Genomic DNA, 23,924 nt, shown 5'->3' with positions numbered 1-23,924 from the left:
CAGCAGAAGAACATGTGGGTCATACCATTTGCACTGTTTTAAAGAGGGTGGTAACTAAAGGGCATGTGCTAAACAACCAGCTTATTTTCACATAATCTAAACAAAATGTAAAATAAAACTGTAAACAAACGACATCAAATAAATCACATACACGTAATGATTAAAGTAATGCATGAAATAAGTATTAACACAGCAAATTAAAAGAACTGCACAAATCAACTCAATTCCTCTTAAAAAGGAGAGAACATTAAATAGTTGGTTAGATGGAACTACTATATATATTCCCAATTCTTTTTTAAACAGAGACCTCTAGTGGTGCATTCTGGGATCAAATAAAAAAAACTCCCCAATTCCCACCTGGGAGAGGGTACAGTCCAATCAGTGGGGTTTTATATTATTGTTTTATAGGATTTACAATGTATTCTATTTAAATGAATGTGGCCTGAGCACCAGAGGTAGAGAAAAAGAAACCGACCCCATCATTAAAAAGCAGAAAAAGGAAATCGTTGACCATAAACTTGCTTTTTCAAAAAAGGATAAAAAAACAAATCCACTAATGGTAAGAGGAGCGAACAACATTTTTGACTATTGTGACTGTTTCAAGCTCATTTCATTGGGAGAAGATGGGTTGATTTGTGTGGTTTTTTTTTTTTGTCATTTTGTGTTTTGTAGTTGTCGCTAATGGTAGTGTTGTAAATTAATTTGATTTGATTTTAACACAACAGCAATGTTATTATTTTAGTATTTTTTTACAGTCATTTTGTGTCATTTTGTTGTCCTTTTGCAGAGGTAGCAAAAGTACTAGTGTTCAGTACTCAAGTAAAAGTATAGATACTTGAATAAAAAAATGACTCGAGTAAAAGTTAAAGTTGTTGAAGTTGCTCCAACATATCTACATTCATAAGAGAGTAGCAGGCTACAGCTGCTGTTGGAAAGCCCCAGATTTGGTTAAAAATGGTCATTTGGATCATTACTTAAACTTACACAAACAAACTGGAATCAAGATGCACTCACAATTATAAAGCTTACAAGAACAAGTACTCACCTGATGTCCGCTCACCTGAGTGTGGAGTCATGAGTGCAGGACTGGTGCTGGCTGCTCTGGATCCTAAAGTTTTAAAGCCAGACTGGGAATGCTGGGAGGCTGTGGCTGAACATGAATAGTTGGAGAATGTGTTGTCACAGCCTGCAGACACCATGATCTGTGCTTCTGATGAGAGCAAAGACGGAGCCTGGAAGATAAAGACATTACAGTTTGTCACAAAGAAGACCCAAATGCTATAAATCCATAAATATCTCCTTATTTATAAGTGTAAGTATTAGTGACTGTCAGAGGTAATGAATTACAAGTACTCACATTAACTCATTCAGTGCCAGCCATTTTCAGATTTTCTACCCCCCTCAGTGCCAGCCGTTTTTGAGCATTTTGACTGATTTTAAAGACGCACAGAATATTTTCTACTATGACTATCTGAAATCTGACACCAGATTCTGAACGATTAAAGCCTCTACTTTCTACTGTCACCTATTATTTTGCTATCTGGCTCGCAGGCTGGGGGTATTTTGTACTCCTCCTCCTCCCGACACGCAGGGATGACCCGTTTAGTTGATGGTTTTATCTCACCATCGCAACATTATCAATAATTCACTCAGGTCCACACATGTTCTGTGTTAGTATGTGGAGCTGTGAGCTGCTGGATATGTCACAATATCACTCTGTAGCGCCATAATCTCCCTCGTTCCTGCTTCTTCCTGCTTTGCTGGGTAGCATCAGTGGCTAATCTCTCATCTAAAGGTGTACTGCTGCCATCTTCAGGGCACAGTTGGTCACTACAACACCCCACACCTTAGATATTGATGAGGGGCCTCCGCCAGGGTGTTTTCTAGTAATCCCCATGAAAAAACGCAAATGACGAGTTATCTCGTCAATGGCACTGAGTGTTTGGATTTGAAATGATGAGTTATCTCGTCAATGGCACTGATTGAGTTTTGGAATTGCTTTTATGGGTACTTGTACTTTTTTGAGTATATTTCTTTAAGCAAATGCATCACATCATAGCCGACCAATCAGATTAAACGTAATGCACGGACCCAAAACAGCACTGACTAGAGGTTATTTTGTCAGTTTTATAGTTAATAAATGTAGCGATACTGAAAGTGTGATAATTTTATTATTTTGAATTCAATTCAATTGTACATTTTGACAAACCTTTTATTTTATACATGATGCCTTTGTGGAAAATAAATTGTGCAAGATTTCATCTCTTCTCTTTCCTTATACATGAGATGTTTACTGTATGCAAGGGAAACGTGGCAAGATTTATTACCAATAATAAACGTGGGGGGTGAAAGTAACTAGTAACTTTTACTTTGAGTACTATTTAATATATTTAAGTATTTTATGTATGACTTACTTGTACTTGAGTACAATTTCAATCAAGTAACAGTACTTCTATCTCTGGTGACTATGTGCATGCGTGCATGCATGCATGCGTGCGTGTGTGTGTGTGTGCACTGACGTAGAAACAAGGACGAGCCACAGACAGATCCACTCCCTCGCTGAGCAGACAGTGTTCTGCAGCCGTCTGCATACAGTCCTCTGTGTCTAGCTCTGATCCGTCCAGGCCAAGGCCTTTCCTCCTCAGAGTCTGATGTAAACAGTGCACACGCATCATTAAAGACTGTTAATAATCTGTGATACGCCCATCGTTGGTCACACATAAATAAATTCATTGCAATGAATCAGCAGGCTGTATATCAGACATGCATGGCAACTGTTATCACAGCAGGGCCACAAAAAAAGGGATTGTGTCAGATCCGAGGGTCACATTATCAACTTTCACGTCAGCATTTATGGTTGAATAATGAACAAGCTGAGCATTAACACATGAAAAAACACAGCGTTTTATATATATCAATTTGTGTATCTTTGTTGTTGTTTTGTATGTTTTTGAAGTTTTTTAGTGTATATTTTTATGACAATTCATGCATTTTTGTTGTCATTTTGTATACTTTGCTGTCATTTTGGGTATTTTTGGTAATTTTGTCTGTTTAGTTCTCGTCTTGTGTTGTTTGTTTTTACTTTGTATGTATTTAGAGCCAATTTGTGTATTTCTGTTGTTATTTTATAAATTATTGTATTTTACATACCATTTTTGTGTATTTTCTGTCATTTCCGATGTGGTTTTCTGTATTTTTGTTAGTAATATTGTGTATTAGTCCACCATTCTGTGTATTTTTGCAGTTCTTTCATGTTTTTTTTGCGTCATTATGTGTGTTTTCTGGGTCATTTTGTGCATTTATTCTAGGGGCCGCACAGAATTATTCTGGGGGCCACATGTGGCCCCCGATCCGCCAGTTGCTCATGTCTGCTGTATATGATGACATTAAATGAACGTAACATAAGATAACATGAAAACAATCAATGAGAAAAACACTAGTTTTTAATTCCTTAATTACATAAGATGAATAGAAATAGGAAAATAACTTAATATAAGTATATAAAACAATACACCCTCTCTGGTGTGATTTAGAGCTCTGCATGCCCAAACCCTTTATGTCTGAAACTCAAACTGTGTGAGCGTTAAAACAACATTGAAATAAAGGAAAATTGCAAGATTTAAAGCAAATAGGTTTAAAATGACTGCTTTAATTTAGTTTTTTAAAGATGGCATTTAATTACTAACTCACTCTATGTATTTATATATGAACAGCTTCAAGCCAACGACGCAGTTGAAATGCATTACATTAGGGCTGAGCAATATATATTCATATCTCTAATATTTTTCCGAAAATGGTGATATACAATGTAAATTTCAATAATTTTGATTCAAATAATGCCACACAGGTTCAGTTATTAACAAACAGCTGCACAAAATGTGCCACTTTTGGCTTTTACTACTTTAAAGGACAGCACGTGTGAGTGAGATCTGTAATGTGGCTTGTTAAGGGGAAAGCGCTGGGTTAGGACGCACTCAGAAATCCATCTAACTGTGCTTTTCATGCTGTTCCAAGAAGTAGTGAAAACAGCCACTACTGAAACAAGTGTTTTAAAACTAAATAAGTTATAATATATATATATATATATATATATATATATATATATATACACTACCAAAACAGAAAACTTGATATATCTTGAATCTCGATATATCACCCAGCTCTACATTATATATAAGATTAAATCGGGGCTTTCGCCTTTAATTGGCCATGTGATGTTATTACATTAATGGAATTTGTCCTCTGCATTTAACCCATCCCTGAGGAGCAGTGTTTTGTTCAAAAGTAGGTGGGCACATTCTTCATTAAACAAACATTAAAACGACTACGGTAATAAGTAGTTCTGTTTTGTAAACAACAGGGTTGTGTAATGGCGTGTGAGAGTCCTGGTTAACTGGTCACTGGTACCTCCAGTATGTCTGTGTTGGTGCGGCTCTCGTGCGGCTCACTGTACTCGGTGTATTTCAGCAGCACTTTGTCCATGTCTGTGCTGGCGTACTGGAACAGACGGTTTGTGCTGTTGAAGATGATGAGGGCGATCTCACAGTCACAAAGAACGCTCAGCTCATAAGCCTTCTTCATCAGACCAAACTTACGCTTAGTGAAGGTCACCTGATGTCGAAAAGACACAGATGGTTAGCAACGCTAGGGCACATCAAGGAGAAATGATCTCTATACAACCCAACAATAAATGTTTACATCGAGGCGACTAACCACCAGGGGTGTCAAACTCATTTTAGTTCAGCTTGATCTCAAGTGGGCCACAGACTTTAATGCTTGAAAACGAGTAATTTAAACATTATTGTGTCATAGTTTGCACATGAAATATAAAATATGTACAAAAATGATAACATCCAAGCAATAAGTGATAGATATCAGTCTCAACAGGGTCTTTACTTTAAATTTCCTAGATTTTGTGACCAATTTCTATTAAATTAAGGATAATTGAAGGATTTTGTATGAATTTTTACATTAAAAATTAATGCAATAATGCTTTAAAAGCACCAGGAAAACTGTGAGCCCCTGCAAATATTGTTGAGTTTCATTTACACAATGATTCATGAGTTCTATTTTTTTTTTACTTTATCCTGTGGGCTGAATTGGATGCTCCAAAGGGCCGAATTTGGCCCTCGGGTAAAAGACAGTAAAAGCTCAAATAAAATAATGTCAAGAACTCATCAAACAAATGGCCTAAACTACTGTACTGTGTGTTTTAGATGCTGCACTGTTCATATATAAACATTATATAACAGCTAGTAGGAAGAGATTAATTATGACCTATTGAGGGGATACATATATGCATTTTATTTCAGGGGCCACATACTGACCAGTTTGATCCCAGGTGGGCCACAGATTTTAGCTGGAAAAATAGTAATTTCAACATTAATGTGCCCTAGTTTGCATTTCCATGTATAAATTACATATAAAGTATATCATAGACTGACAATATACAGCATTAAGTGACCTTAAACTTACATTCAATTACATTTCCTTGGAACAATTGTTATTTCATTTAGTAAAGTATTTTAAGAAAAATTGCAGGATTTCGAAAAAATGTAGTTTTTTTCATCAATTTGACATTAAAAAATGTCTACCATCATGTGACATAAGCATGGGAAATGTGTTAATTTGTATCCATGTGTATTTGGAGGGGTTGAGATATCTACAACTGAATTATTTTATCATTTTTTACAATCACAATTTTGCAATGTCTTTTTTCTGTCATTTTTACTTTTCCTGCGGGACGATTTAGATGCTCTAAAGGGCCGGATTTGGCCCTCGGGCCTTGAGTTTGACACACGTGTCCTAACTGGTCTACAAGCTGCAAATATCTAAAACTTTAATACTTGAATGTTCCCATCCGTCCCACCCTGGATGTCACAACAGTCCCACCCTGAACTCTAAGATGTAATTATTATTATTTTTTAATTATTATTATTACATTTTTCATTGACTGATCTTTTTAAGTGACAATAACCAGACTGACTAATTAAAAACTATATGATTTTTTTTACATATTTTCATCAAATAAAAAAATGAAGCATTTTTGCCAAATCTGACGTAATTGAACTAATGTGATCATGTGTGTATTTACAAATGTTAATACCATCCAATATCAGGTTGATCCATGAGAGCTGAATCTTTAGAAAAAAAATGCATAAACTATATTAATTAATACATTTAGTTGACAAAACTAGTCTATCACGGAACTAGTTCTGATAACTACATTTTGACTAAAACTAAACCAACATTTGCAGTCTAAAAGAACACTGTACCTGTCGATTCCTTTGGTCAGGAATACGAGAGATTTGTATCTTCTTTCTTCCCATTTTTCTCGCCCTCTATACGAAAAACACCTGTGGGAAACAACAACATCACACATTAGATTATTTCAAAGAAACCACAAAAACCTTCAGTGATAAAACACAAACACAATAAATATCTGCCACAAAAGACTAAAAACAAACGCCATCAATCTAACAGAAACACGAGCAAACAGTGTATTTACTCCCCGACTTACTGAATGGTATAAGCAGAATGACCTTTAACGCACGACAACACTCACGCCATCGCCCTTAGTGGAACTACAATGAGCTTCTGTGCTGATTCCAGCGACAACAATACAGATGTTGAGGAATCCAGCTGACATTCATTCACATCTGGGGGGAAAATGAAATCTGATTGGTTTTAGGGAATCTGGTCCCTCCCTTTTGGTAGAGGTTGGGTTTATTTTTTACCAACGTGAGGCAGTGACATCTAAAGTTAGAACCTACTCTCGCAGGGCTGGACGTCCACACACACACACACACACACGCACACGCACACGCACACGCACACGCACACGCACACGCACACGCACACGCACACGCACACGCACACGCACACACACACACACACACACACACACACACACACACACACACACACACACACACCAGAGTGTGTGTTTCCCCTTAGGGACCTGCAGGCACAGTGCTTGGTGCACCTAGTAGTCCATTATACAATCCACAGCCGCTTTTTAGAGCTTCAGCAAAGCAACGGCTCAACAATAACAGTTGTGTGTTTGAAAGATGACTGACGCTAAAAGCCACCCACTCATCTCCCATGCACTGCCAGGCAAGGAGCGGGAAATATTGGATATGAACAGGCAGGAGAAGGCACACGGTGTTATTGGGCGCCGATTGTAAAGTTGCACACGCTAAAATAAACAGCAACTTTTTGCAACAAACCACATTTACAAAACATATGTGATTTTTTTAAAGTTACTTTTGACCAGATTTACAGCAATATTTGTAAAATTTGTGATTTTTTTTTCTCGTAAAAATATAATGTCAATGTTACATTTCAGTGTTAAATATAAATCTAAATGTTAAATGCCAAATCTAAATGGTAAATGTGCATATTAGCTAAATATTTAGTTTCACCTGTGACATTTAGATTTAACATTGAACATTTAGATTAAGATTTAACATTTAAATTTAACATTTATATTTACATTTAATATTTAACATTAAGATTTAACATTGACATTATATTTTTACGAGAAAAAAATATCACAAATTTCACAAATATTGCTGTAAATCTAGTCAGAAATAACATTAAAAAAATTCAAAAATGTGGTTTGTTGCTAAATGGTGCTGCTCATTTTAGCATGCCCCATACAATGTGTGTATTTCTACGGTGTGAGAATGTCCTTTATTTACACTCACACACAAGCTGTTCTTCTTTTTTCATCTTAGAACAATGGGTGTCAAACTCATTTTAGTTCAGGGGCCAAATACGAATCAATTTATCTTAGGTGGGCTGCAGATTTTAGAAGAGAAAATGAGTAATTTAGTCATTATTGTGCTCTAGTTTGCACATCCATGGATGTATAAATACATTATAAACTAGAACTGCAAGCAGTTATGAAAGGGGGCCAAGCCTTCCCGTGCGACTCGGCCCCCAGGTTTCGCGGAGCCCGTGGAAGTACGTCACAAAGGATGACGGGCTTGAGGTGAGCATCAGGACACAGGCCAACGTGCCGTTTGCTGTGAACAGGTGGATACGAAGTTTTGGAAGATGTGATTTAAAATGTGAAAGTTACAAGCCAAAATGCGTTTGCACCCAATATAGCACCACCTAGTGGCGCACATTTTGGTATGGGTGATCTGTGTACTGTTATATATGTACCCTGTAAATTTCACATCCCTTACCATAATAATTCAGCTGCAATAAAAGTTTGTTTATTTTTATGTTATGTTGTAATAAGCCACACCCACTTCGACCAATCACAATTAACTTTGATATACGGCCCCAGGAGCAACCCAAGGTCATACCCACCAAATTTGGTAAAAATCGATCATGCCATTTATGAGATATAAATTTCCCATATTTGCAGTGCCCCCTAGTGGTGTAAATTATTAAAATTGCTCATACCCTAACCCCCAATTTCCACTGGATGCGGCTCCGCTGCGTTACGTCACCGCTGCGCCAGCGGAGCTGATTGGTTTCTACTTTATTCTGTGTTAATTTCCACCGGGTCCGCTGCGGTGCGTGTTTGCTCCTTCCCAGCTGTGGTAGTCCGGTGCCCTCCGCCAGATATACGCAGGGCTTCTATTTCCGGCGGATACCGGAGCACGACGCATCAATCAGCACAGAGCAAATGAAGCTAAGCAGGAAATTAAGCACATACTCCGCAATAAAATATCGGGTTACTTTTCAAAATAAAACACTTCAGATTATATTTCAAGTAACTACATCACCAAAACGTCATAATGTGTAAAAACAAATTCACATTCACTATATTGTTTCCTCTCATACTGTAACTGTGCTGTAAACTGCAACAACTTTGATTTAGTTCATGTTTTACTGGTGCAGTTTTATCTCTTCTCTGTTGGCTGTTGATAAAAAATGTGGCAATGACAAATCCAGAGAGTCCAACCGTCATGTTCTCCTTCGTTAGGAACACTGACCTGTTCATCTGTTTATTGTTGTGTTTATAACACATACAGTACATTTAACCGAGTTCTCGCACGATTATATAAATATCATGAGAACTGCTCTGTCTCGTGACGTCACAGTCGTTCAACCGGAGCGCGCTCAAAACGCAACCGGTGGGGATTACCGGACGGTGGACAGCCGGAAAAAACCGGATCGGTGCCATGGCGCAGCGGAGACGTATCCAGTGGAAACCCCGGGTTACAGTCACATGCCGACCAAGGATCTCAGGTGTGGTGTTGTTAGCATTTATTTTGACAGAGATATGCAACAGTTATACATTTTTATAGCGAGCTTGAAAACTTCACTTAGTAATTATTCACGCATATTCTCCCCGAACAAATTTCTTTCATCACCTTTAGATCAGGTCTAACTGAAAACTCTACGTGCCAAGTTTCACGCTGATTTGACAAAATCCCAAGGAGTAGTTTAAAAAAGTATGTTTTACAGTTTTTGCGTTTTTGCTCCGACAAAAGTTTAGGCGGAAATGGGCGTGGCCAAGCCCAGGTGATTCAGTGCAGTTCAAGGAATCTGTGGATATGAAGTTTTTAAATATGCAACAAACAGTGTGGGAGTTATGGGCCAACACACGTTGACCTTTGTTATAGCGCCACCTGCTGCCGGTTATATTTGAATTTTTGCGTCCAAGGTCCCCTGGGGGTTTTGGACCCATCCTCCAAAGGGCACCGCCCTCCCTGGCATGGTTTATCCTGCAGCACAACTTTTACCAACGAACCAATAAAGGGTAAGAACATATATAATAATAATCGGAACGACGACAATAGGGTTGCTAGCACCGCTGGTCCTAGGAACCCATACGTGGTTCCCTGGCCCCGCGTGCTTGGCCCCCTAAATATGTATGGCACTGATAATATCAAAGTAAAAAGTGACAGATACAACTCCCTGCAGCATCTTCACTTTCAATGTATTAGATAAAGTTGCAGGATTTGGTCAAATTTGACAGTTCTTTTAACAATTTGAGAATCAAAATGACTGCCATCATGTATCAGATATCGACAACTGAATTAGTTGGTAATTTATACAACTATTCATGTTTTCTCTGACCCTTTTGCTTTCTGCTGCGGGCCGTATTGGACGCTTTAAAGGGCCTGACTCGGCCCCTGGACCTTGAGTTTGACACGTGCATCTTAGAAGAACCTTCACCCCCTTTCTACAGTGGTAGGACTGAGAACAAGGGAACATACATTTAAGGTTAAGAAGATGTTTAGGAGTATGATCAAATGTATCTTCATGATTACACTTCCATTCCTCTGACCTGCCTGTAGAGAGATTTTTTTTTATTAGTCTCATGGCTTTTGGCGGGTTTTCCCCCGTCTTTCTTCACAGTCTTGGACCTCACTATATTTAGTAGCCTGGCCGTCCTGAGCGGATATGCTGCCCATGTTCCCACGACCCCTAAAGTGCTCGCTGTCCTTCAGTGTAACCTCCGCAGACAGGCATCAGGGGCATTTGTGGAAGAATCCACCTCATCACTGTTGTGATGACCTTATAAAGTCCTGTGATATCCAGTGTGCACGACACACCTTAACCATGACGGTGGTCAATGAGGTCCTTGTCATAGAGGAGGATCAAAACAGCAAAATACCACTTTTGATATGTAACATATCAGCTATTAAAGGGGGAATCTTCTCTCAATTAAATGATTCAGTCTAATATTATTAACAATAGTGAGAAGAGAAGGAAGTGGGTTGTCGGTGACAAACTTGCAAATATGTATATCAATGACTTTCCCAGATAGGACTATTGCACCCACAGCAGCATCATGAGTCCCCAGAAATGTGCAAAATGACTCATCATAAAACATAAAATTACAACATAGACAGACAACAATCACTTGAAAACACAGAAAATAACAAAAATACAGAAAGCAACCGAGAAAACAAAAAAAAAATGCACAAATCAACAACAAAAATGCAGAAAATGCCAGAAAAATACAGATTTAAAACAAGAAGACAAAAAATTACAAAAGCACAGATAATGACTCAAAAAACACACTAAATGACTAAAAACTGACAAAACATCAAAAACCACAAAGACAAAAATAAATAAATACAAAAACCCTTTTTCCCCCTAAATGGTCTGATTGGTCATTAGTCTAAATGCTGACATGAATGTTGATCATGTGGCCCTCAGATCATATATAATCGCATTTTTGTGGCCCCTGTTATGATAGAGTCACCCATCCCTGAACTAGGTTATTAAAATTTAAATTTAAATAATGTAAAATTTTAGTTTTCACTATTATTTTTAAATAAATTATTGAATATATAAAATAAAAGTGTTTTAACTAATTCGAAAATTGGCCTATAGCTTACGTGTGTTCGAATAAATTATATATCGACAATACGTTTTGAAAAAATAATTTTTATTAAACCAATTGACCAGGGACTCGAGGAATGCAGGGTTCTGTACCTCCAATAAGGTTAAGAACCACTGGATGATCTTATAATTTACAGACAGCTACTCCACCAGTCCAACTCATTAGCACATCTGGCAAATTAGCCATTCACATGGAAACCACTTGGAATAATAAATTAAACATGCATTAAATCATAACTGAATCATAACATAATCTAATTGCTAGAGCAGACATGGGCTCATTTGTAAATTGTTGCATTTACTGGTTCAATAAACTGGAAGAGATTAAAATTCTGATGTAGCTGGTTATGATTTACAGCCTGCATAAACAGGACTGAATCGTAACCACTAGAACGGACATGGGCTCGTCTTTGAACGGTCGCATTTACAGACCTTAGAGTCGCTGTTAGCTTACCAGTAAACAGGAGGATATTTGTCACCTTTATAATAAGTGCTGACGAGGTCACTGGGAGTGAGGCCCAAGGCCAAGGCAGGCTGACTTGATAATAATGTATCATGTTTTTCTGCAGTCAGTGCCTTCTCCTCGCCCTTCTCTCTCTGCTCTGTTTCAGTTGTCGTGAAGCTGATGATGGCAGTTCCTGATCTGTGGTTCACGGCTCAACTAGTCTGGGACACTGATGTTCTATCTCTCTATCCTGTTCTGTTGGTCCTTCTGTCCATTAACCCCAACCAGTCACAGCAGATGGCTGCCACCTCTGAACCTGGTTCTGCTGGAGATTTCTTCCTGTTAAAAGGGAGTTGTTTCTTCCCACTGTCGCTAAATGCTTGTTCATGTGGATCTTGTTGTTTTTTTTTCATTATTATGAATTTTATATTTTGATAAGCGCATTGAAGTGACTTTGTTGTAATTTGCGCTATACAAATAAAGTTGAATTGAATTAGCTAAATAATTCAATAAAAATACAGATACATAAACAAAAGTTAAGAAAAAACAAGAACAATAGACAAGAAATCTTGAAAAAAATTAATAAAATTTTACCCTGCTCTAAAATAGAATGTTACCCATCAAAACAGGATAGACGTGATTAAAATGTCTTCAAAAAATAACATCAAATTGAATTTATACATTTTCCTTGTAACGACCAAATGTTAAAAACATTTAAAGATTCAGTAAGAATACGTGTTTAATTGTGTTTCTGAAAATGTAAAAATAAAATGTAAAAATGAAGAAGCTCCTCCTCCTGACAATCCTGGCTCCTCCTACCCTATAAGAATGTGAGAATGTGAGCTCCTCCCTCTCAAACTACCTCACAGCTAAAACAAATGCTGCAGTTTAATATAGAATATACATTATACTTTAGTGTCATATATGTAAAGCTACATACACTAAATGTGTTCTCTGCATTTAACTCCTCCCTGAAGAGCAGTGGGCAGCCACGGTGTAGCGCCCAGGGAGCAGTTAGGGTTAATATAAGAGACTGATCAACATCCCAGTGTGATGAACCAAGGAGATTAGAACCAGTGACCCTCCGATTACAAGCCTGCTCCTTTAACACTAGTCCCTTTATTCACAGATAATATATTTACTTTCAGTATATAGATAATCCTAAGCGCTCACAATCAGTTCCACTTTTAGTAGCTGTTATATCGCGTCATGTTGCCTTTGACATGATCTGACGTGTTTGTGACCCAATTTTAAAAATGTACCTGTATTTCATTCAAACGATGTTCTAGTTCACTACTGATGCCAGTATGTCTTCAAAAATATAATGAAAACAAAAGTGATGTTATTTGGTAAACGTAAGGAGAATGTACAATTTCAAATCAAAATTGACAATATTGAAATAGAAAGAGTATAAATTCCTAGTAGTGATTCTTAGCCACAACATTAGCTGGAGACCACAAATAAACAGTATACATACTAAATTAGCAAAAAAACATTGCTATTATGGGTAAGTGTAGGTATCTATAGGACCAGCAAACTCTCCTCATCTTGTGCTATTTGCACATATTTCCGAACCTCAGTTACTGCACGAAGGTCTGGGGAAATACATACAGTAATTACCTAGAGACTGTATTTAAACTACAAAAAAAAGAAGCCATTTGGATAGTGCATAACGTTGGGTTCAGGGACCATACTAACACATTGTTTATAAAATCTACCTTTCTAAAACTTGAAGATCTAGTAAACTAAAAGTGATTTTAATCGTATTTAAAGCGAGGGCGAACCAACTTCCTAGCATCATCCAACTATTATTCATCAACAGAGAAGGCGGATATAATTTGTGGGGAGCGCTTCATTTTAAGGTGCAGTGTGTTCGTACTACCCTCAGGAGCCAATGCGTCACTCGAAGAGGTGTGGACTTAAGGAATGACTTAAAGGATGAATTAAAAATGGCTGTAAATTTACATCAATTTAAAAAACAATATAGGATAAGTATCTTAACGCAATATGCCAAATGTAACCGCTAAGCGTGAACTTGTCGGTGTCTAATACTACTAAATGAGTATAGGATAATAGAATCATATCATGCTGACAACTACTGTCACCAACGTCTCCACGTGATCCGTTATAATTAAAGTGGTGTAGGCTTCAGCCTACTCCTTTTCAGCTTCCATTACTGTGTAATGATGTGATCTCTGTAAGTAAATGAATGTAAACAGCTTAAATAAACTAAACTAAAAACACTTGAAAGTTGTGCCAAAACCATAGCAGATGTTGAGTTTGTAGCTTTTTCCAGAGAAACACCCAAAGACTTTTCCGCTTCGGCACCGTCTTTGCATTTGTCCACGGAATTTCCAATCCCACAATGCAAAGCGTAAAATTCTTCAAGTTCAAGTCACACACATGACCTTTTGTCAACAAACCCAATATTTGTGACGGAGTCAAAAACAATCTTTGACATTCGTTTGTGAGTAAATTCTGAGGCCGATACTCTGTCTTTGTGTTGATAACTTGATATGGATTGTTGCCCTCAGCTAACCTCAAACTGAAAAGCAGAATTTGGTAAAATGTTGCTGGTGGATGACACATTAATGCAACAATAATCAATTCCTTTATGATTCCAGTTTACCCAATAACTGATATCTGACTTTGAGGAGATGGCGCGTTCATGCCACAAAGGTCAATCAATCTCATACTGGTTTCTTCCAATGGACACGTACTGTACTGGATACCATTGTCATCACATCTTAGTACATAGAGATGCTGCATGACTGTTACGTTCCTTGTGGTGGTGTTGAGGAGTAAGGGAAAGGAACAATAACAAAACCAGGACAAAAGACAAGGAAACAGAAATAAGGTTGTGTTTATATATTAAACAAAATAAATACTTCATCAAACCAAATATTAACTGTTGAACCAAAAGAGAACCTTCAATAAACCACACGTCCAACATGAACCATCGACTGAAGTTCCACAGACAAACTACCTCCTCTCACAGGAGTATCACCTGAGCACACACGCTCAATCACGCTGACCAGACAGACCATGGCTGCATCTGAATAGTCCCTCCTATCTCCTTTCCTATCTACTGTTCCTTAACCCCGTGGATGATATCACTCACGGGTTTTAAGGAAAGGTGTTAAGAGAGGAGTTAGGAAAAGGCCATCACGTTTGCTTTGACAATCAGAAACACTTCCACTATGGTGACGTAATAATCTGACGGCCACGAAGGTTAGTGACATCTGCCGTGGTGAAATAACTACCGGTACACATTTCTGAAAATGGACTAAAAGCTCATTTATAACACTTTCCTCTGATATAATCTGAAATATCACAAGGTTTGAATGTAAATCAAAGGAAAAGAGGCTACCAGGCTACAAGGAACCAAGGTGAAACCAAAAGAACGTCACATTGAGAATGGTTGCTCACATTCACCTTCCACTAAGAAATATGAATTATGATGAATAAAAAGTGTTTAAAAATGTCTGTATTCTTATTCTTGAACCACAGAGTGTCTATTTTATGCCAGTTATAATCTGATAATATGTCTTACATATAGTATAATATGGGTTTTAGATTATTTAAAGTTGTTTGAGGCATATTATTGCATTGGTAACTTACATGATCTCCGTTACATGTCAGCGCTCAGGTGTGCGTGTCCCTTTAAATGTTGTTGCCGCAAGGAATTGTGGGTCAGCATTATCTTGTCTCCTTTGGTAAAGGATGCATCAGCGCTTCCTAGGCTAAAGGAGGTGAAAAAAGGAAGCATTCAGCCTCCTTTCGTGAGCTTAAAGAGAACTCGGACGCTCTTTATCATGACCACCACTTAAACACTTGCGGGGGTGAAGGAACAGTGGATAGGAAAGGAGATAGGAGGGACTATTTGGATGCAGCTCATGAGTCCTCACCACCTGATCAGTAGCTGATCAGCTGCACCTGCTTCAGCTGGGTGGGGAAAAGGGCGTGGCCTGCTGGGACAGGAATTTGGCAGACACACAGCAGAGCACGTAACAATGACACTGACTGTCCTATCAATATCCACCATGTCGATATGAAGAATTGAAGGTTGTCCAACCCCGTACATGCTGGTGTATCAAAAAACGTTGACAAAGAAGTGTGACATTCTCCTGAGGCCAAGTTAAAAATGACGCAGGACAAAATTGTCACTGTAAGATGTCAGTCATGATCAAATCAAGGCAGAATTGTATTTAAAGATGTGCAAATCCATTGCACTTTGCACTTTGGCAGCTTGCTTGTCCAAGAGCAAGTTGTGCAGGTGCAAATACCTGGTCCAGCATGTGTGACCAAACAGATATTTCTGGATATATGGTCAATCTGACCCCAAGGATATTTGCCTCCAAAAATGATTTTCAGAAAATTGTTGAACAAATTTTTGAGTCAGGCACTTTGTTTACTTGTTGAATACATAAATAACCCCTTGATAATGAAACGCTGACCTGTTCTCTGGTGCCACCATCAGGTCATCAAGCCTAAATTAGAATTAGTTTATGTTAAATAGTTTTCACTCAAATCTTCCCAAATTTACTGGCAACATTAATGACCACAAGAGTGTGAACCATATTGGTTATGGTGATAATATGACCTTTGCGGCAGCGCCACCATCAGGTCAATGGGGATGTAAGGTTACACATGGGTCATACACAAACAGCAAAGTTTTTCAAGGCTAAAACAGCTTGGGGTCAAATTGACCCCAGAGAAAAACCAATGCATGCAATATGTGTTGAAAACATATTGCCATGATCATTTTATGCTTAATTGTATCCATCAAATTAGGAAAAGTCATGAAATATGAAGCAAACAGTGACGTGCCGTAAGCACGAGGGTTAAGTAGGCGGGGCGTTGCAAATCGAGACCACCAATGTCGACACCAATGACAATTTCATGTTTCTGCTGGCAAGTGTTACTCAAACAAAATCAACATCATAAACACCATTAAAGAAACATAAACAATTATTTAATATAGCCTCCATACTCTCCCAACAAGATATATCTCATGACACTGCAGCGCATCCATTGCTTGTGTTGAAAACACAGAAACGTGGAGAAAATGACAACAACAACAACTCAGAACAGCCTCAGTGAGGAGCATCCACAAAGCCAATCCTTCCTTTTGTACCATTCACTGTGGAAAGTACCAACAATTTTCTGACTTTACCTTTGCTGAAGGTCTGGTAACTCAGGTGTTGGTCTCCCATCTTTTAAAATCTGTCGTTTTTTCCTCAAGAGAAAGTTTCTTTATCGTCTCTAGCGCTGTCATCCTGTCTGTAGTGTTATCCCGTCCACTAGATAGAGAACGTAGCAGCAGCGACCACGCTGTATCAATTCACTAATGCACTGTGAACGTACGTATAGCATTTAGCATAGCACGGTTACGTCCAAAGGCAGCGTAGCAATCTTCCTTTTTACGTAAATGGTTTTCATATTGGGGAACTGACTGTGCATACACAAACACACATAAAAACATGCTATGGGGCCAGAGGCAGAGCAGCAATGTGCCTTGGGGAGAGGGTGTGGCCTCCTCCGGCCTTACAGCGGAGTGAGACTGTGCCGTACCAGGAAATAGCGCTGTTTAGTCATTTGGGCTATGAAACGCACAAAATGCTGACACTTTCAAACTTATAGGTACTGTAGGCTATCGGAAATTGAAAAATTAATAATTTATAATTATATTATAATGAAAACAAAAATAATCAAAATATCAATTCACCCTTGAGAAGGCACTGCCTACCATGCCTACCCTGACAGCATGTCACTGGAAGCAAAACAAAACAAAACATTAAATGGGGTCAAATTGACAACAAATAGGCTAAAAAGTTTAGCTTCATGAAAAAGTAAGGTACTTAAATGGTTTTTTTCCCCCATCCATCCTTTTTCTGACCCGCTTGCTCTTTTTTTGGGATTGTGGGAGTCTGCTGGTGCCTATCCTATCCTGCTCTCAAAATGACTGCAGTCATACAATAAAAGCACTGGGAAATATTGTTGAGTTTCATTTACACAATGATTCATGTTTTCTCTGTCATCTTCTCTTTCTCCTGCGGGCCAAGTTAGATGCTCCAAAGGGCTGGATTTGGCCCCCGGGCCAGAAGTTTGACACATGTGAACTAAACAGTGTTATTTTCCCAGCACATTTTGTTTTAGTCTTAGATGTAAAAGGCAGTTCATTTCATGAAATTATTAAAAAATAAATAAAAAATTGATTGATCATAATTAGAAAAATATACATATTTCACCATTAGTTGTCAAACTTTTTCTCATCATGCATTTGTTTGCATTGAGTCAAGTTAAAAAATATTGATTAAAATTAATGCTTATTTGTCAGTGTAATTGACAATACTTTAAAAGGCGCACAATGGCAACCCTATTGAGTGCTAAAAATATTGCATAAAAATAGACTCCAAAAGTGTTGGCGATAATTGGGTTCAATAAGTGCGCATGTCATTTTAAACAGAGTAAGAATAGCCTGTCTGAGCCTGAGTTGCCACACAGTCCAGTTTAATATAAGCACATAGGTGGGCAGAAATGGGACAACACAGCAACACACAGAGAATAATGCTCATTCTAACCAAAAAACAGGGCAAAACCAAGCATACAAACAGTGAAATCCAAGCACAGCATCTCACCTCAGCTGCACTCTGACCTGCTCTGTGTGTCACTGCTGAGCTGATGAAGGTGAAGATGAGGACTGTTGACTCTGGGCTGTGCAGATATATCCACCTGAGGCTGAAGCTCTGGGTGCTTCAGGGCTGCAGCTTTACAGCAACTGGATGCTCCTCCCTCTGACACACACACGCACACACACACGCACACACCAGACACAGTTTGACATCCCTTGAGAGGAGTTAAATGTGCATCTGATGCAATACATAGCAACATCCCTGTAGACGAGAATACACAGGCAGTCGATACCTCCAGGAATTTATTATTGTGACATGCTATTTGAGACAAATGCAAGTCCCAGTTAGTCAACCAACACTAATTACTTCTTATTGGTGAGGGAGGAGGTTATATGTGTGCGTGTGTTGGTATAAATGGGCCCTACCGACTTCTGTTGTATACATTTATCTCACCATATATATCAGTGTTTCTCAAATGGGGGTATGAGAGAGACAAAAAGAGAGAGAGAGAGAGAGAGAGATAAATTAACATCTAAAGCATTAAAAATATGGGGTTCCATAATGTTTATTTTTAGTTAAAAGGATAATCACCCTGAATATTACCAGCAACTCAAAAAACAACAACAAAAACACACATTATAAGAGAGAAATAGCAATGTCCCAATACAACTTTTTCACTTCTGATACGCTATCAATTTGCCCCGCCCTAAACAGCCTCACTTCCTCCCACCACCTCTGCCAATCTACCAGAAACCTCGGACCGATATCCGATATCAATATCAGATCGTGACACCCCTAGAGAAAAATATATTGAATGATAAAAAAAACAGACAAAATACACAAAATGACTCCAAAAACACACACGCACACACATTAAATGAGAGAAAAATACACAAGATCACTACAAGATACAGAAAAATAACAGAAAACATACAAAACAACATAAGAAACAACCAAACAACACACACACAGAGTTATAATAATTTAAATAATGCCAACAACAACACAAAAATGAGAACAAAAACACACAATAATATTCTTAATAAAAAAAGAACAGGCAAACACCAACAAAATACACAAAATGACACCAAAAACACACACACTGAGAGAAAAATACTTACCATTACCAGCAACACACACAGCGACAACAAAGACGCACTAACTATGAGAGAAAAATGTACACGATTACGACAAAATACACAAACATGACAGAAAAGGAGTACAAAATGACCTAAGAAACAACCAAACGACACCAAAAACACACACACTGAGAGAGAATTTAAATAATGCCAACAACACACAAAAACACAGAAAAATATGAGAAAAATATACTGAATAATAAAAAAAATACAAAAAATGACACAAAAATACACAAAATGATGATAGAAAAGATGTAATTAGAACATGAACTGAAAACACAGAGATCAGTCTGAGGAGGGAGATGACCGTAAATGATAAAAAACTATAGAAAACAAATCTAATCACGAGACACTAAATATTGTTTCATTCCACTTACAAAATGAGATTCTTTAAAATGTGTGTTATCACTCATTTATTCTATCATTATGATCTACAGTTGTTTTTTCACAGAATTCGGAGCAGAATGTTGTCGTAAGACATAAGGAGGTACTTGCATTTAAAAGTAAGAGAAACGGGGTTCTTGAGCCAAAAAAAGTTTGAGAACCACTGATATATATATGATGGAACAAGTAATGATAGATTAACTGCAAAAACAACAACAAAACAAAACGGAAAAAAAACCCCTGAGCATGCAAAATGTAAATAATAGTATTTAGTGATAATAGCATTTAGCAGAAAACACTGATATATGTAGGAAAATATATATAAAAAAACCCCAATATGAAATTGTTTATGTATATATAGACAATAATGGGCTCACCATAACAATATTTTTGAAAGAAAAAAAAAATGTAATTTAAAAAGTAATCATACTTTTATTTTACATTAACTCTGGGCATACTGACAACTCAATAGGAATATTTAAAGAAAGGCAATAAACATAAATAAGACCAGTTTTTTTCTATTTAAAGTGCAAAAAGTGTTATTTTCAAACAAATTTCTGCTTTAGTGAAGGCAACAATAAAACATGTAACTTTAGATTTGAAGCTAATTAAAATTCCATTTTAAGGTTACTATAAAAAATAATTTTCATTAAACCACAGTATTGGAATATATGGAAGCAGACTTGTAACTTAGTATTAAGTCAATTAAATGAATTGTGTTAATCTAACTTATCAACTTAATTTCAAAGAACCTAACTTATTTAGGTGTTAACAAGTGAAACTATTTATGGATTCTACGTATCTAGCTTTTTTCTTTTTCCTGAAACTTCTCACTTCTGCTTTTGACACGATCAGCCTCGAGCCAGGGGTGAGGCTGTCGTAGTCAGAAATAGATCCATACACGGTGCACGTCAGTGAGAGCATTTGTTCACACTGCGTTGCTCCTGTAGTCTTATCTTCATCTGCACTGAATAAACATTTCAGTTTTACCTTTCCTGCACTTCCCCCGACCTCTGATGGTGCAGTTACACTATAGTCACAGATCTAAAGTCTGTCAAAGAACATCTGTGTGAAGTATTATCATTTCACAGCATTTCTATTTTAAAAAATGATCAGGTATCTTACCATTTGAAATCTTCTTTAAAGACTTAAAGAAAGAAAAAGATGTAAAAAAGAAATAAAAATGATAACAAATTACTATCGGATGAATTTTGTAACAATTATAATTCATAAAGTTCATTTTGTCTTCGTTTTTTAAATGTATGTGAAGGTTTTGTTCATTCAGACAAGGTTTCTCAGGAAATTTTATCTCCTGACGAGATGCTTTCCTTATGAGAGAACTCGTGGGGATACGTCAAAGTATACCACCTCTGAGGCAGACTGGCAGTTGACAGTCGAAACATGTCAGGAGATATAATTTCCCTGAAAAACCTTGTGTGAATAGACAAAACCGTACATATAATTTTGGAACACACTAGTTATCAGCCTGTATGAATGGATATAAATACTTTATTTGGCCAAAAAGAAGGAATTTGTGAAAGTTAAATTAAAAATGTCATTGTTAATTTCACATAAACAATACATCGTGTATATGGGGACCAATGCACCAATAAAACAAACATACTTTACATTTACACATGACACACTGCTGCACAAGAGTTGCCTTCTTCAGAAACCCTGCACAGCCCAAGCCATTAAATAACTGACGGAAAATTACAGTTATTTAAAACTGGAGCCTTTATTGATCCTTCTGAACAAACAAAAAATATTAGTTTCAAATATCAATTTCCATATATGAGTTTCAATTTGTATCATATTTGATACATCAGGTCACAAAGCTCAAACATAACACAAACAAATCCAACAAATTGCTAATTCCAAAAATAAAAAGTGGGCAGTGGCTAGCCGTACGGTTGCCGTATCAATATAACGACATTCTATCCGTACGTAGTGTCCCTCATTGGCCAGTTTAGGTCACGTGACTAACCTAAACCTAACCCTAATCCTAAAAATTGTTGCAATATAGGGTTATAACCGAACCCTTATAACCTAACCTTAACCCTAACCCGAAGACGCTACGTATGTGTACTTCGGTAACCGTACCAATAGCACTGGGGGTTGTCCGTACGGCAACCATACAAATAGACACTTTCTAAAAAATGCTACTACAATGCAGCAACGAGAAATCAATCCACCAATGCCATGTAAAAACACACATGCACACAAAAAAACTGATTATTGTGTATTTTTTCTTTGAATTGGTCACTTTTTAGTGAAAATCAGTAAGCAAAAGGAATTTACTAGAAATCATACCATCACAACACCCAACTAGTCATCATAATACAGCAAGTTGCATAACTAATTTTGTGCTCTAACTGTACCAAATTATGTAATTTAAACATTTAATTAGTTTATTTGAAAAATAAAACGACTGTATGTTGCTTGATGTTATGTATAATGCATGAAATGCAATAAAAATGACAATTGACTGATTTAGAGTTACATGACCTTATATACCTGCTGTATCAAATTTGATAAGTCATTTTCAACACGGTTTTTACTAAAACATAGATTATGAAATATTAAGAAATTTCACATTGCATCAACCCAGTAATTGTTCCTATTGAGGTTTCACAAAGAAAAAAAATATGTTTTTCTTACCTTAACCTTTTCAGAATTGGCAAAGCTCTTCTTCAAAAACCACCTGTGTCTCATTCCTTAGTAATGGCAATCTTGTAGCATCACTGGAAAGCCTTTTAGTGAGCAAATTACTGCCCCCTGTTGGAATATCCGTGTACTGCATGTACCTAATTGTATACATCAGGTTTTTCAGGAAAAAAAATTGTCAAACTGCTCACGTGGAGGGCTCAAAAACTCATGTATCGCATATGATACGTTATTTCATTTGAAACATTCATAAAATAGAATAGATCCCTCCTCTAGTATTTATGGTTACAAATTGCAGTAATAGTGTTTTAGTTATTGTCTACTTTTAGTCAACCAAGTAACATTAAGAATTTATTTTTCACGTGAGTTCTGATAGGATTTTGTCCCATGTGACGAAATTCTAGTTTAGTTTTTATAAGTCGACGAAAATGTCAATATATTTTTTATTTCGTTTTTGTTAACATGTATCATTTTGATTTCTAGTTTTTAGTCATTTAAAAAAAAAAAATGTAGTTGACGAAAACTATGATGGAAATTTTTCGTCAACAAAATTAACACTGCCTGTAAATTGTAGGCAGTGGCTATCCGTACGGTTGCCGTATCAATATACCGACATTCTATCCATGGCCAGTTTAAGTCATGTGATAGGTCAGTCATTGGCAGTGACATGCAGTCAGGGTAGGCAAGGTAGGCAGTGCCTACCCAAGGGTGAATTGATATTTCGATTATTTGTTTTAATTATAATATAATTATGAATTATTTATTTTTCGATAGCCTACAATACCTATAAGTTTGAAAGTGTCAGCATTTTGTGCTTTTCATAGCCCAAATCGCTAAACATTGCTATTTCCTAACCGCTGTAAGGCAGGAGGAGGCCACACCCCCTCCCAAAAGCACGTTGCTGCTCTGCCTGTTCCCATAGCGTGTGTTTATGTGTTTGCGCATGCGCAGTCAGTTCCCCAAGATGACAACCATTATAACTGTGCTATGCTAAATGCTACACCTAAGTTCACAGTGCATTAGTGAATTGATATCACCTGACCGCTGCTGCTAGTTCTCTAGCTAGTCGGCGAGATAACGCTACAGACAGGATGACAGCGCTAAGAAACTTTTTTTTTTTTTTTTTGAGGAAAAACTACAGCTTTTAAAAGATGGGAGACCAACACCTGAGCTACCAGACCTTCAGCAAAGGTAAGGTCAGAAAATTGTTCATATTTTCTACAGTAAATGGAAGGATTGGCTTTGTGGATGCGAGAATCGAATCAAAACTCGAATTTCTCTTTAAAAAATGAGATTTATTTTTTTGTTTTTGTTTTTAGGCAAAATCGCCCAGCT

The 23,924-nt window shown here is 37.3% G+C and overlaps 1 protein-coding gene across 8 annotated transcripts in view; it reads right to left on the bottom strand.

Moving 5' to 3' along the window:
- The window catches only part of mef2b (myocyte enhancer factor 2b), a 30,672-nt gene that overhangs the window by 6,443 nt on the left and 305 nt on the right, over positions 1-23,924 (bottom strand). For 2 of the 8 annotated variants that reach the window (XM_028443947.1, XM_028443954.1), the window contains exons 1-5: positions 18,406-18,704; positions 6,276-6,356; positions 4,408-4,611; positions 2,520-2,648; positions 1,046-1,232 (exon numbers count right to left, since the gene is read on the bottom strand). In XM_028443947.1, the coding sequence (XP_028299748.1) occupies positions 1,046-1,232; positions 2,520-2,648; positions 4,408-4,611; positions 6,276-6,329 (574 nt within the window). In that variant the 5' untranslated portion in view covers positions 6,330-6,356; positions 18,406-18,704. Of the gene's footprint in view, positions 1-1,045; positions 1,233-2,519; positions 2,649-4,407; positions 4,612-6,275; positions 6,357-6,520; positions 6,645-15,385; positions 15,412-18,405; positions 18,705-23,924 lie in introns of those variants that run through there. The other 6 variants (XM_028443948.1, XM_028443952.1, XM_028443953.1 and 3 more) reach the window with 6 other exon arrangements.

Source organism: Gouania willdenowi, chromosome 4 (genome assembly GCF_900634775.1).
Source record: "Gouania willdenowi chromosome 4, fGouWil2.1, whole genome shotgun sequence".
In the NCBI taxonomy this organism is placed as follows: Eukaryota; Metazoa; Chordata; class Actinopteri; order Blenniiformes; family Gobiesocidae; genus Gouania; species Gouania willdenowi.
Note: the sequence above shows the minus strand (reverse complement) of the source record. Positions and strands in the feature narration are given on the sequence as shown.